Source organism: Gekko japonicus, unplaced genomic scaffold (assembly GCF_001447785.1).
Source record: "Gekko japonicus isolate JY-2015 unplaced genomic scaffold, Gekko_japonicus_V1.1 scaffold150, whole genome shotgun sequence".
NCBI classification, from domain to species: domain Eukaryota; kingdom Metazoa; phylum Chordata; class Lepidosauria; order Squamata; family Gekkonidae; genus Gekko; species Gekko japonicus.
Genome location: NW_015160839.1, coordinates 1,236,656 through 1,251,554, shown reverse-complemented (window position 1 = coordinate 1,251,554; position 14,899 = coordinate 1,236,656). Strand labels below are relative to the sequence as shown.

Genomic DNA, 14,899 nt, shown 5'->3' with positions numbered 1-14,899 from the left:
AACGACTCAAAGAAACAGTACAAGATCAGAAAACGTGGATTAGAGCTGGCCCAGAGAGTCGCCAAGAGTCAGACACGACTGAATAGCTAACAACAAGAACAGAATCTCTCTAACGTTCTACCGGCCAGGACCTCTTTATATAGGGAGCATTCAAAAACTTGTTTTTGCCTGCCGTCTGAAATGGTACGGTCCACCACAGGGCTTTGCCACTGGTCTCCATTGCGCGAGTCGGCGCATCCCGCTTCCTGGGAAGGGTGAGGCGGGAGCATAGCGAACCGGTCTCCTCCTCCCGTTTATGTCTTCTTCAGAGAATGTACCCTCTTCTTCTTCTTCTGTCTCCCCCCTGCAGGGCATCCGCTTTGACCCGGAGAACCCCCAGACGTTGCGGTTAGAGTTTGCGAAAGCCAACACCAAGATGGCCAAGAGCAAGCTGATGGCCACGCCAAATCCCACCAACCTCCACCCTGCCCTGGGAGCGCACTTCATTGCACGGGCCCCCTGTGAGGAGCACGGGTGGGGGTGGGGGTGGGGTGGGGGGGACCGGTGTGTCTTTGCTGGGCTTTAGATGTGCTCTGCAAAGCAGGGAGCAACCTGCCCCTTGTTTTGGTGGTGGTAGAAGGGGCCATCCAGTCACAGTTAGAGATGTGAAGGCCCGGGGAAAAAAACGAAATGGTTTTTTCCCGTTTTTTTCCTGAAGCCTTTTTGGTTTTTTCTGAAAAATTGGAAAAATTGAAAAAAGAAAAGAAAAAAATTGATTATGGAACATTTTATTTTAACATGATGAATAAAATATTTTAAGACCAGGTGTTCAAATATTTTCCAAATCATATCAGATGGTATCAGATTGATGTAATTTCTGTGCATTGAGGACAAGCAAGTCCTAGGTTACAAACTGAACTCTCCAATACAAGAACAAGATGCATTTCTTCCTTTAGGAGGTGCGATTGTCAGAAGAAAATAAAAAAGTGTCAGTTTTGTTTTTGCATGTGGGTGGGTATTCTGTAATAATTGTTTGGATACACTATATTTTTAATATGCTAGTTGTGATAATTTCATGCCAAGTAAAAGTGTCCATAGTCATAGTTTATGTTCCTAAAGTAACAGAAGGACTTTCAAACTAGAAAAGACAAAAGAAATGCTAATGTAGCATTTTTTTTCAATTTTTCTGAAAAATTCCGTTTTTTCCCGGGATAAAACCCGTTTTTTTTCCGAGCTTCAAAAATTCCGGAAATTTTACATCTCTAGTCACAGTGGACTTCGTGGCGACCCTGTGGTGGTTTCAAGGCAAGGGGTGAACAGAGGTAGTTTTGCCCTTGCCCACCTCTGCATCATGACCCTGGTATTCCTGGGTGGTCTCCCATCCAAATACTGACCAGGGCTGACCCCGCTTAGCTTCCAAGATCTTAATGAGGGCAGGCTAGCCTGGGCCCTGAAGGTCAGGCCGCCCTCACCTCTAGTATCCTTTTAATCCTGCCCTCCCCCTGAGGCGCTCAGAGCCACTCTACACAATTCTCTCTCATCTTCACAACAGCCTTGTGAGGCAAGTTAAGCCGTGACGGGTCCAAGGTCTGCGAGCTGAGTAGAGATTTGAACTTGGGCCTGCTAGTCTGGGCCTCTGACCGCTATACCACACGGGTTCATTCCCCACTGAACCCATGGGGAGCCGATCCCCAGCTCGCTGCGGCTGAGGACCCCCGTACAGCATGCATGCCTAATGGAGTCATGTGCAAGGCACAGGAGGGTGCGTTGCGCCAACCATTGGTCCCTCCGGCCCAGCATTGGCTACTCTGTGGCTACCCCGCGGAGGCCCTGCTGTCCAGCTTCCTTTCAGGGGGACATGTTGGGCCTTGAACCTGGGACCTTGAGCAGGGAAAAGGCGGAGCTCTCCTGATGAGCTTTGTATTGAAGCAGCCCTTGGCCACGTGCAGAACAGCAAGCTTTGCGTTTTGTGCTCAGGGAAAAGAGTGTCCAGGAAACACCTGTGGGAATGGAGACCCTGCTTTATTTTGTGAGTATGTTGTGTGCCTGGAAGTCGTAGTTGACTTCTGGCAACCCCTAGTAGGGCTCGGACATTTCAGAGAGCTGGCTTGCTCTTGCCTGCCTCTGTGTCCCATCCCTAGCATTCCTTGGGGGTCCCCCTTCCAAGTACTTCCCAGGGTTGGCCCTGCTTAGCTTCCAAGATCTGATGAGTCCCTACTTTAGTGCCAAGTAGAAAGCGGAACTGTGGGCCACTGTTTGGCCTCGAGGCACGAGAGGAACTCCCCAGCTGTAGCTGCGCCGAACCGCTTGGTGCTGTGTGAGCAACGGAGATCAACGGCTTGTCAGATGCCTTTAGCGTCCCCCTGCTAGGTGGGCCTCTGCCTCCGTGCGGTCTCTTTCCAGTGCTGTGCTGCGTTTCACTGTGGATTTTGCTATTCCTCTCCCCCTTCTCCTCCATGTCTAGATGACCTGACCGGAGCAGCTCTGATTCCAGCATCTCCGGAGGCCTGGGCACCCTACCCACTCTACACCACGGAGTTAACTCCCGCCATCCCGCACGCTGCTTTCACGTACCCAGCTGCTGCGGCCGCCGCTGCCGCCCTCCATGCTCAGGTGAGGCTTTGCATCCCCCAACCCCTTCTCTTAGAGAGACAGAAAGACACATCTTTTCCCACCCCCTGCGAGCTTTTTGGAGGTCCATAATGCCGGACTTGAGCTTGGGAAACTCCACTCCAGAGTGGAGAGTGCCACGGAGTCGCTCAGTGCTGTACACGCCTCCTAGTTCCCAGACCTGTTCGGGCTGATCTGGCTGCACCCAAACAGTCTGTCCCTTTCTTGATCTTGGAGCTGCAAGGAGAGGAAACTCCCAGACTCAGAGCCGGCCTCGGGTTTGGCGAGCGGCCCGAGTTCTAGTTCTGAACTCTGCCAAAATAAGACGCAATGCTGACTTCCTAGGAGGTGGAAGGAGTAGCCCAAGCGACTCAGTTGGCTAAGGGAGGGCCCCGTTGGCTAAGGAAGGGCTGAGCAAGAGTGTGGGTCTCTCCTCTCTCTCAACACCCCCCCCCCAGGAGTTCCTGAACCATCAGTAGCCATGCGAGAGTAAATCCGCTTGTGAGTGGGCTCTCATATTGGCGGAGTGGGGAGTAGTGCTGGATTTGGTCTGTTCTGAAGAATTCCAGAAAAGGAGCCAGACTCCTATCATTAAAGGGATGGTGACTTTGGAAGCACAGCTGTTCTGAAACCAGGCCCTTGATATATAACGGTGCTGGAGCCAGAACTCCCAAATTGACCAGCCTATTAGCCAAGGGTGGATTAATAGTTAGCAGTGGATTAAATTTAAAGCTTCCTATGCTTACAGGAAAGTGCAGCTGTTCAGCTTGGCTTTTACAGCCTTCTGATCTTGTGGGTGCCCGCGGGTACTCGCCTTGTCCTCCCAAAGGAACACTAGGGGCAGCCCTGGTTATGTTGCTGCGTAGAAGCATGTCATCCAGGCGAATCCCTCAATAAACCCCATAGGCTTGCACCTGCCTCTATAACAAGGAGTGCCTCTCCCACACAGAAGCATATTGAGATGGCAAGGCCGGTATAATAAACAAAATCTGGCTACGTGCAAGGTAAGGGACTCCAGCTTGAGACAGGCCTGAAGAAGAACGCCCACACTTACCAGCGGGGACCCTCCCGTCTCCGGAGACCACAGGACAGAGCCTCGTCCGTCTGCTTTGAGGCCCAGTTTTCTGTCAAGTCCTTGTGCTCCCCCACCCCCACCAGTGCTTTCTCTGGAAACAAAATGTGTTACTCATAAAAAAAACTTTATGGGGTTAAACATTACCTCGCCTCCCGATTGCCGAGCAATTGGCAGCTTAAGAACTCCGTTTGGTCCCTAGGCTGGGGGCCTGATATGTTAATGAATGGGTGGGGAGGGAGAAGAGCGGGGTGGGGGTGGGGGGGGGACACTGGCCCCGGAGTGCAGAGCAGCAGCCTGACCTGGTGAGATGACTGCCTAGGCCCTCCCTCTCCCTGTGAGGGAGCTGACCACTAGGAGCGCTCAGCCACAGTGCCATACCATACGGTGAGCGAGCTGGCCGGTCAGCATCCGTACCCGCCCTGGGCCCACACTTCCGCCACAGCAGATCGTCTCCCTGGAAGGAGCGAGAACATTCGGTCCTCATTGTGCTCCCCCTGCCTTTCGCTACGCCAGCTGCTACCTTCCAATGACAGCATATCCACTTCCTCCGTTAGTCTCATAGGTGATCCAAGCCAATTGGGGATCACATTATAAACGAGGATGGGACTGCAGTGCTGTACAGCCAGTTTGCTTTTGCGGATTTTTTTTTTGTTTCTGCTTTGTTTTTGTTTTGTCGAAGGCCAGCAAAGCCAATTTGGCTATTTGGGAAAGTACTGCTCTAGCTGCAAGCAGTTTGTGCCAGAGGGGTTTTTTTTGGGGGGGGGGTCGGGTCAGTAGCCCAAAGAAGGGGCGTGGCCTTGCTCAGAACCAGTGCGAAGACAAAACTGCATCTTGCATACTGGATTCCAGTAAGGCCGCCGTTATGGGTCCATCCACACTTTGTACGTGAACTGTCAACTTGCTGAAACATCTCCAGGGTCTGCCTGCCCTTTGGCCCCCTCCCCTGCCACGGATAAGTGATCAAACTGTGGCCAGGCCCTCTGCTTGCTAGCCCCAGTGATGGAAAGAGCCTCAATCGCTAGCCCTTTCAGGGCTCAAAATGTGCCCTGGCCTTGCTACCAGTGTCCCCTCTAAGCTGAGTCAGTGTGAGCCAGCTCACAGTTTCTTAGCCTCCGGCTCACACATTTTTGTCTCGGCTCAGGAAGGAGGGCTCCAGAGGAAACTAATCTATGCAGCAGCCAAATCGCTCGCTCACAACCTCAATGCTAGTAGCTCACAGAGTAGAGTTTTTGCTCACAAGACTCTACAGCTTAGAGGGAGCATTGCTTGCTACTGAATGTCAGTTCCCCCCCCCCTTTCCAGAAGAGGGTGCTAGGCAGCACAGCAGGTAAGTACCTCTAGTGCAGGGATCCCCAATCTTTTTGAGCCTGTGGACACCTTTAGAATGGTGACATGGCATGGTTGGGTGCAGCCACAAAATGGCTGCCCCAAAACAGCGGCTGCCCCTGGAGGTGGACCTGGCCATTAAATGGCTGCCCCAGCTGACCTTCAGCCACACAGTGAAGATTCTTGTGCTGCGGTAGCAGCTGCTGCCAAAGCAATGTTCTTGAAAATCTGTTCAGCCAATCAGAAGCCTTGTTGGGCCAAATCCCCACCTGGCCCCGCCCATCTAAAAAAGCCTCTGGTGTGCCCCAGGGAAAGGTGTCAAGTGGGCACCAGGCTGCCCGCGGGTCCCGTGTTGGGGGACCCCTGCCCTAGTGGTTCCCGCCAAAGCAAGCTTCCTTGTCCCCTGGGGGGGCACCCCTGTTGGCCAGCCCGTGGTTGAAATGATCCCTCCTTTGATGTCTTCAGTGATCTGCGGCCAGGATTGCCGATGCTGGCCGGCCCTGAAGCTCAGAGCTGGCCCCGGAGGTGGGACCACCATAGTTCTGTCCATTCCCAGCTAGAGTGGAGCTGGCCGTAGAGCAGTTTCATTCCTAGAGGCCTTTAAAAGGATGGTGGGCCCCGTCTGGAAAGGCTGGTAAGGCGATCTCTCCTCTCTGCCACTGGGCACGATGCGGGGGGGGGGGGGGTCACGAGCTTTGTGGGGTTTTTTTTTTTGGTTCGTCCATCTTCTTCCTCAGCAATCCAGTGCATGGGTCTCACGCTATCCACACCCAGGCGAACAAAATGCCAGGAATTTTTCTCTAACCCACCTCTGGCCAACTTGGCACACGACACGACGTGGCACCACGGCATAGGGGAGGGGAGGGGGGGTCTCCAGGCCACCTGTGTTTCACTCCACCACAATCACCATGGGAGGAGGTGGCTCGTAGCAGTAGCAGAGAACACGGTTTTGATTCTATTCCCCCCCCTTTCCCCTGCACAGTCAACTTGGCACATGTCTCCCACGCTGCGGACTCCCGCAAAGGAAAAACGTTCTTTCCTTCCTTGCCGGAGTCTGGGAAAAATCCTCCTTCCGACACACACAAACTCTCTCTCTCTCTCTCTTCTCCTCCTCCTTCTTCCCAAGCAGAGTCCTGACTCTCTGTTCCACTCCCCCTTTCTTGCTTCCTTTCCATCGGATGATACAACAGCCGAAGGGGAAGGTCATGGGGGGGGGGGCTTAATGGGGGGGGGTGGTTTATTATTGTTCTGGGTTTATGATGGTGGATTTAGCATGGTTTTGGAGGGGGACGGGTTTGTTATGCAATCATACGCTGTTGGGTGGTATGGAGAAGCAGTGGTCTGTGACTGGGTGGAGGAACACCTATAGATTGGGGGGGGAGCCTATCGATGGGCAGGATGGTAATTCTTGGAAGAACTGGGGCAGGTGGTAATACCATATTGGTAGAATAAGCCTTGGGGTGGGGGTGTTACTCAGTTTGGTCTAGTCTGGTGTAGTGATTAAGAGCGTGGGCTCTAATCTGGGAGAACCAGGTTTAATTCCCCACTCCTCCGCATGCAGCTGCTGGTGTGACCTTGGGTGAGCCACAAGTTCTCTCAGAGCAGTCCTCGAAAGACCTCTCTCGGCCCCACCTACCTCACAGGGTGTCTGTTGCGGAGAGGGGAAGGGAAAGGAGACTGTAAGCCGCTCTGAGACTCCCGAGTGAAGGACGGGGTATAAATCCAATCTCTTCTTCCTCCCTCTACTCCGAGCAGAGAAGCCCCAAACATCTGCCTGTAACAAGCAGCGGTACCCTCTGCAAAACCGGCCTTCCATGAATCCCAGCCTCTTTCCTTTCCTCCCTCCAGCTGGATCCACAGTTATCCTCCGCCCAGGGCTTTGCTTTCCAGGGTGAAAGAGCAGAGCGCAGGGAGCTTTCCTGTTCCCATTCAGCTGCCGGGCAGGATGGACAAAACTGATTCCAGATGTGCGGGGGAGAGGGGTTTGGGAATCTGGGAAATGCTTACACACTGAACCATGGGGAGGAGGGTGTGTGTGTGTGTGTGTGTGAGAATGTGAAACATGACTATCGGCGTGGATGTCAGTTGAGAAAAGAATGCTTGCTAGGAATGGTACAGATAACTGGAGGCCCAGTGGCGTCTGAGAACTCGCTGCGGTGACCCTTGAGCACGTTATCGTTTCAACCTTACATGGAGGCAGAGAATTAGGGAACCTGATGGAAAGACTGAATGTTGATTAGGGGCAGGCTCTAGAGGAAATCAGTGCTTATGCTAGCAAAGGCAGGCTACCCCCCTTTTTTTGGTTAATTGTCATACGCTGTCATCTTCGCTTGATTTCTTTGGCACTCTTTATACACCACTGATGCAGTTTTCAACACACAAATCCCAGGGAAGGCATCAGTTTTTAAGAGAGAGAACTGATTTTTGGTAACGTGTGTGGTAAGACTGCCAGCTGTGATTTATTTCTTATTTTTTTTGCTTGGAGCAAAGATCAGCAGTGTCGGCAACTGGAATTTTTGACAACCAAACAGTGACATTCAGTTTCCCTCTAGTTGACACATCGAGAAGCCCCCATGGAGAGTCTCTTGGGTCTTGCCTAGCTGTATCTTGAAGGGTGGAGTCCTGGCTCAATTGCAATCTAGGTCAACCTAAGAACACCAGGAGAGCCCTGCTGGATCAGACCAGTGAGGGTCCACCTAGTCCAGCCTCCTGTCTCACACAGTGGCCAGCCAGTTCCTTTGGAGGGTCAGCAACAGGGCAGAGAGGCCGAGGCCTTCCCCTAACATTGCCTCCTGGCTCTGGGATTCAGAGGCTTAGTGCCTCTGAATGTGGCGGTTCCTCTCAGTCACTGTGGCTGGTAGCCATTGATAGACTTATACTCCATGAATCTAGCTTAACCCCCTTTTAAAGCTGTTTATTCCTGTGGCCATCACGACATCCTCTGATGGTGAATTCCACCTTTAAATCATTCCCTGCATAAAATAGGATTTCCTTTTGTCTGTCCTGAACCTACTGCCCGTCAGCTAATATGCTGTTCAAAAGGCAAAATGGGGCAGATTACTCCTCAGGGAACAGGGGCCCCTGGAGAGTATAGAATCCTGAGGTGAATAGCTACGGAGTAGATCCAGCTGTAATCCAGTGCCAGGGTACTGAGAAGGTCTGGGGTGAAGAGGAAGAGATACTACCCCAGTTAGCTAAAAGCAGGTTAGCCTCTTGCTAAGGGCGCCGAACAGAGCATGCTGCGTGGCTCTCTTGTCTGGTGTGTCCCCCCCCCCCCCCTGCACACATTTTCTCCTTGTCTCTGCCCTGGAGACTCTGAACCACTTAGCCTACCAACATTCCACTCCTTTCAGGGCATATTCCGTCTTGTCTACGGCTGATGCTGGGTAGGTGATGTGAAAAGACATTTCTCTGCCTGAGACCCCGCAGAGCCCCTGCCAGTCTGAGTAGGCAATACTGACCTTGATGGACCAAGTGTCTGATTCAGTATAAGGCAGCTTCCTGTGTGGGTGTTGCCCTGCTGCATCTGTGGTCAACAGGCTTCTTGTATACACCTTCCACTTGAAGGTGGAGGAACCCCATTGTCCAAGATTTTTGATCTGTCAAAGTCAGTATTGTCTACACAGGCTGGCAGCAGCTCTCCAGGGTCCCAGGCTGAGGTTTTTCACATCACCTACTACCAGATCCTTTAAACTGGAGATGCCACGGATTGAACCTGGGACCTTCTGCATGGCAAGCAGGTGTTCTACCACTAAACCCTCTTAACCGCAGAAAGACTGGTCAATAGCGTGTGCACATTGGCTACGGGAATCAGTAGCTAGAACACATTCCTTGTGCTATGATCAGTGATAGGTTGCATGGAAAGAACTGATTGTAGGTTGCTCATGAGAGGTGGCCACCATGAGCAGGGTGTCTTGCAGTAGCCTGAAGCTAGGTGTGAAATCGGCTCCTTTCTCTTAGTGACGTGTGAGCTTGCAATCTGGGTGAGATGCAGTTATTTTTTCCCCTCCCAGTGGTTTCTTAGAGTAGCTCTTTTGGATCGTGCCGGAGTTGGGTCAGCTGGCTTGCCTCCTTGTGCAGAAAGGAGCGTGAACAGTTGCAGCACTAGATGGGGCTATATTAGGCTTGGGGGGTTTGGAAGCCTTCAGTAATACTAGGTAGCTAGGAAGAAACACCCTAAGTACAGTTGATGTTCCAACATGTCATCAAGTCGCAGCTGACTTATGACGACCCCGTAGGGTTTTCAAGGCAAGGGGAAGTTCATTGGTGGTTTGCCATTGTCTGTGTCACGACCCTGGACTTCCTCGGTGGTCTCCCATCCAAGTACAAACCAAGGCCAGCCCTGCTTAGCTTCCTAGATCTGACGAGATTAGGCTAGCCTGTGCCACCCAGGTCAGGGCAACCGCAGTTACCGCCCGTGTTTTGCCATGTCTCGAGCTTCTCCATCACATCGTTTCTCTCTCTTCCCAGATGCGCTGGTATCCTCCTTCTGAAGCTACCCAACAAGGATGGAAATCTCGTCAGTTCTGTTAGTTTTTAGTGAGTATCTTGCCTTGCGGACGGGGCTTTGAGCATGTTGGGGTTTGTCTGTTTGCTTGCTTAACATCTGAGCCTTTAGAGAGTCTTTGGGTATTTCATGGCTGTTCCCAGAAGAACATCTGCCACATCTGGTCATTCCACATTTTCCTCCTCCTTCCCTCCTGGCTGATTCAGCGTGTCATGGCAAATTGAAGCTGACTTTGTTTTTCTGACACAGGCTGGGGTAATTGCAAGGCACACGTCCCGGTCTCTTCCCCATATGTATGCCACATGCCTGGGTTGACATTGGAGGGGTAGCTGAGCAGCCGCACCTGCCTCCCAGATGGTTAGATCTCCCCCCCCCCCCGGGGTCAGGTCACAAATGACTCATGGGCTTTTCAAGGCAAGAGGCATTCAGAGGTGGTTTGCCATTGCTTGCCTCTGTGTCACAACCCTGGGCTTCCTTGGAGGTCTCCCATCCAAATACTAAGCAGGGTTCTGCCGAGGGCTGATTCTGCATTGGCTTTTCACTCTGTTGTTTTACGAAACCCACATTGGAACAGAAATTCCCCCCTGCACTGCACGCTGCTTTCGTTTCCTTTGATCATTGGGTTTTATGGTAGCTTCCACACTCCATGCCACTTTTGAGTTCTTTGATCCTTGGATTTTATTGCACTTTCTGCATAGATTTATGGCCGTTCAGGGGTGACATTGCAGTCAGTGGGTATTTGAATGTGGCTTTGAGCTGTACTTTCTCCTCCCAGTCGAGAAAACGTGGAGCGAATGCTAGATGCAGAATTGCCCAAGGTCAGGCTAGCCTGGGCTATCCAAATGGTTAGCAGAGGACTTAATCTGAGTTCTGCTATGAATGGGCCTTTGTGGTGCAGAAATCTGTAACTCCAGTTCTGTTCCAAGGCAAACCCAAGTTGCTGCAGCCTTTGCTTTAATACGTGTGGAATAGTACACGTGAACACACTTGAAGTGGTCTTCTGCTGAGTCTGTCAAGGTCAGTGTTGTCGACTCTGACTGGCAGCTGCTCTCCAGGGTCTCTGGCGAGGAGAGGTCTTTTCCATCAGCTGTCACCTGAGATCCTTCAACTGGGAGATGCCAGGGATGGAACCTGAGACCTTCTGTATGCCAAGCAAGTGCTCTGCCGCTGAGCCACGGTCCCACCACTCATATTGACCTTGGACTGGAGGGGAGCTGGGTTTGAATCTCCCAAGTATACACAGCCACCCTGTTCTACTTACCAGTTGCAAGGTGGCCAGAGTCCAGCCTCACCTGAGTTTGGTGTAGTGGTTAAGAGCGCGGACTCTAATCTGGGAGAACCGGGTTTGATTTCCCCAGTCCTCCACATGTAGCTGCTGGTGTGACCTTGGGTCAGTCATAAGTTCTTTCAGAGCTGTTTTCTCAAGGGCAGATCTCAGGAGAGCTCTCTCAATCCCACCTACCTCACAGGGTGTCTGTTGTGGGGAGGGGAAGGGAAAGGAGTTTGTAAGCTGCTCTGAGACTCCTTTGGGTAGTGAAGGGTGGGGTATAAGTCCAGTCTCTTCTTCCCTCTCTTTATTGAAGCTGTGGAATTGGTAACTGATTCCTTACCTCACAAGGCAGCCTGGAAGGAGAATCCCTTTTGTACATCTTGAGCAGGGGGTCCCCAACCTTCTGGAGCCTGTGGGTACCTTTGGACTTCTGACATAGTGTAGTACCACAAAATGGCAGTTGCAGGATGCTGAGCCAGCCACAAAATGGCTGCCACAGCTTACCTTCAGCCACACAGTAAAGGTCCCTGGGTGTGGTGGCAGCTGCTGCCAAAGCAGTGCTTTTAAAAATCTGCACAGCCAATCAGAAGCCTTTAAGGACAAAAGCTCCACCTGGCTCCACCCACTATCAAAACATTTGGCAGCTCTGGGAAAGGTGTTGGCAGGTGCCCTGGTGCCCATGTTGGGGACCCCTGGTCTTGAGGGTCTGCTGCACGGGAATTGCCAGGTTGTCTCCTGTCATTTATACAGCTCTTTGTATTCCTTCATCAACGTAGAATCGTCCTGGGATCGGCGTGCCCCGATTAGGGAAAGGAGAGAGGGTTCCTTAGTGGACTGGAAAGAGAGACGTCTAACTATGTTTTTGGTAACTCTTTTTCACTCTTTTGCTTTCAAGAGCCGCCTCTCGGCCCACGTCCTCCCCTTCCCCGTGTCTCTCTGTGGAGTGATGTGCCAGGGATGAAGCAGACTGTGGATCGCTGGAAATCCTCCTCCACGAGAGAAAACCTTTTTCCTGTGGCCACCGGACAAGGTGCCTAACTGCAGTAACCCATGCTTCTCGCGAATGAAGCCGTGGGCTTTCCCCGTCCGAGACTGTGAATAGCAACAGCCCCCCTACCCTACTGTGGACTTGCATGGTCTTGTGTTCTGCTTGCCTCCCACTCTGCCTAAGTCCCGGCAAACTCCCGTTGCCGAGGGGCATGTGCGTTCTCCCCGCGCCCCCCCCCCCGCACCTCTTTTGCTACGTCGAGTCCGAGTCGGAGAGACCCGATCTTGGCGATAGCCAGGTTTTGTTTCCCAGCTGGGCTGCTGGCGTGCATTGCGGCCTAGCTGTATACAGTGCAATATCCAGGCCTTTCCAATCCTGAAATGGTGTTTATGCCGTACCGCTGGAGGAAGCGAAGAGACAAATCGGTTTTGCATGTTTTTCTTTTGTTTATTTCTGGCATGAATTTACAACACTTTGACTTGGTGTGTGTGTGTACGTATGTGTGTTGCGAAGCTTGTTTTTGTTCCAGCGTTTGTGTAACCGTAGCAACAGGTCTCGGCCTAGCTATCGAACACTGAAGTTTTTATTCATCTTGCTTCCGTGCGGACTTGGCGTCTGACAAAACAGTGTCCTGACTCTTGCCCCGTTTCCATTTTCTGCTTCAGCTAGAATTTGGGGAGGGGAAGCAAGTTGTTGTTCCTTTAAAATTCAAATCTGCTGGATTTCTCGTCCAATTTTTCTCCTCCAGTTCAAGTCAGGGTTGTTTTTGTGTGTGTGTTTTTTTCCTCTGTCAGACTTCTATATATAGAACAGCTGTAAAATATTTAACTTTTTTTTCCTCCACATCCCTCTGATTGGAGAGGCTTCAGTCCTGCCAAATAATCCGCCATCCTTATGGGAATACCGAACAAAAAAAAAGATGTACGAGTATTTTTGTACCATGTGTAATAAGGAAATATTTATGCCTCATAAAAGATTGTGTGTGGTTTTTTGTGCAATTAATTATTAAAGAGAAACTGTAATCTGTAAGATAAGTTAAATGTTTAGTTTAAAAACAAAAAAAAAGCTTGAAGAGGAGAAAATGAGAAAAACTTTCTGTAACAGATTCAGTCAGGCATAGTAACAAGAAATTTGTGCAATTTTTTTGTTTGACATTTTATTGCTTGGTATTGGAAGTGCTTTAAGTATTATTATATTGGACCATGGCTGTCTCGCTTGTATTCAGATCCTTGAGAATAAGTTGCTATAATCCTATGAATGTGAAACTGGATAATATATGAATTGTACTCTCTGGTGTACTGTGGCTCTTCTTTTCTTTTCCCTCAAACAAAAACCTGGATTGTAGGGTGGCAGAGGAAAGATACCAAAAAAGAGAAAATCCCACCACACAAAATAGGTTTAGGGTTCAATTCGGGCAAAGGGTTGCATCCATCCAGCCTTGCTTCTGGGGAGGAAGATTATGCTGTATGTCACAGGATCTCTGTGGATGAAAGTTGGGTGGAATTCCTCTTTAGGGGAATTGGGTGAGATTGAATCAAAAAGGTGGCTGGATCCATCCCTAATATCTTCACAGGTAGCAGTCCTTCAAGAGGGTGATACCATCTCTGTGGCAGCCTGAAATGCTGTCACTGAACAGTATTTAATGAGTCATTTCAGGCTGTTGTGGGGGCAGGAAAATGGCACTCCACTGGTGAAAGTCCTTGTTACCTGCAGAAAATGAGTCTGGAGCCAGGCCTTGTAGCTAAAATGGTCTAGCCTTAACCTCCATCCTTCATCCCTTATCTTGGGACTGTACCACTACAGACTACATGGGGTGGTCTGCATGCTTGAATGTTCATCCAAAAAACCCCTCAATATCCAATTCAGCTTCTCCAGACTGTACCACTTAAAATATTTTTTGGGGGGGGCCTTGAATGACCAGCGCAGAGGTGCATCCAGCTTTCATTGCTAAGTGGGCAATTGCTTTTTGGTTTGCACTGAGAAAATAAGTGTTTTCCCACTCACCAAGCCTCAGCATGTATTTCCGTGTGTGAATTGTTCCTATTTCACTTAGATTGAGAAAGCTTCTAAAAATCCACACACAGTTTTCTTGCACAGAAAGGGGAATTGCTTTTTCAAGGTAAGATGGCGGTGAACAAAATCCATCCTTAGCTGAGGGAGACCTTGGAGGGTGGCTAGACAGCTCATATGGGTGGAGTTCAGCGTCTCCCTGCCCTGGGGAAGATTCCAGCTGCTGCATTAATCAGAAATGTGATATTCTAAACTCTGAGTCCAGTGGCACCTTAAAGACTAACAAAATCTGTGGCAATGTATGTGCTTTCGTGAGTCACTGCTCACTCCTCCAGAAACTCCTACCCTGCCACAAATGTTGTTAGTCTTTAAGGTGCTACTGGACCCTTGCTCTTTTCTACTGCTGCAGACAAACACGGCTACTGGTCTTGATCAAAACTCCGAGTGTTAAGCAGAAACCGGGATGCTAAGTTACACTCCCCTCACCGCAGCCCTGGTGATGGAAAGCACCATTGAGTTGCAGCCGACTTAACGGCAACCTTGTAGGGTTTTCAAGGCAAAAGGCATTTGGAGGTAGTTTGCCATTGCCTGCCTCTGCACAGCAACCCTTTACTTCCTTGGTGGTCTCCCATCCAAGTGCTAACCAGGGATGACCCTGCTTAGCTTCTGAGATGAATTGGTCCTCTGATCCAGAAATAGGCCTAGATTGCCCAGACACCAGGGCTCAACTTGTGCATCATTCCCTTTTTCTGGGGCTTAGTCGCAAGCCAATGATACGATGGACGCCTAGAGGAGGATTTGAGTTGTGAGGTTTTTACTTGTCACTGCCTCTTTAAGCTCCGTTACTTCGCTGAGCTAGCTAAATCTCTGCAAGGAATCTCCCTGTAAATTTCTCTTGCCTTCCAGTTGTGTGGCACTATTTCTGGGTGTCTTAAGAGAAAGCTGACTTTGTAGCTTCTAATAACTGAGAGGCATAAGATTTATTTATAAGATAGATTCAGGTGGGAAGCTGTGTTGGAAGAAGTGTGCCTGCACACAAAAGCTGATACCCAGAATTAAACTTGGTTGGTCTTAAGGGTGCCACTAGACTCAAACTTTGTTCTGAGAGGCATAAGGAAAACTTTTTTTAAAACT

At 50.5% G+C, this 14,899-nt stretch overlaps 1 protein-coding gene across 1 annotated transcript in view; it reads left to right on the top strand.

Moving 5' to 3' along the window:
* Nucleotides 1-12,715, top strand: part of RBPMS2 (RNA binding protein with multiple splicing 2) — a 51,127-nt gene extending 38,412 nt beyond the window's left edge. Inside the window, exons 5-8 of the mRNA XM_015418826.1 lie at nt 350-500; nt 2,444-2,592; nt 9,461-9,529; nt 11,663-12,715. Of these exons, the coding sequence (XP_015274312.1) occupies nt 350-500; nt 2,444-2,592; nt 9,461-9,523 (363 nt within the window). The 3' untranslated portion in view covers nt 9,524-9,529; nt 11,663-12,715. The remainder of the gene's footprint in view (nt 1-349; nt 501-2,443; nt 2,593-9,460; nt 9,530-11,662) is intronic.
* The last annotated feature ends 2,184 nt before the right edge of the window (nt 12,716-14,899 follow it).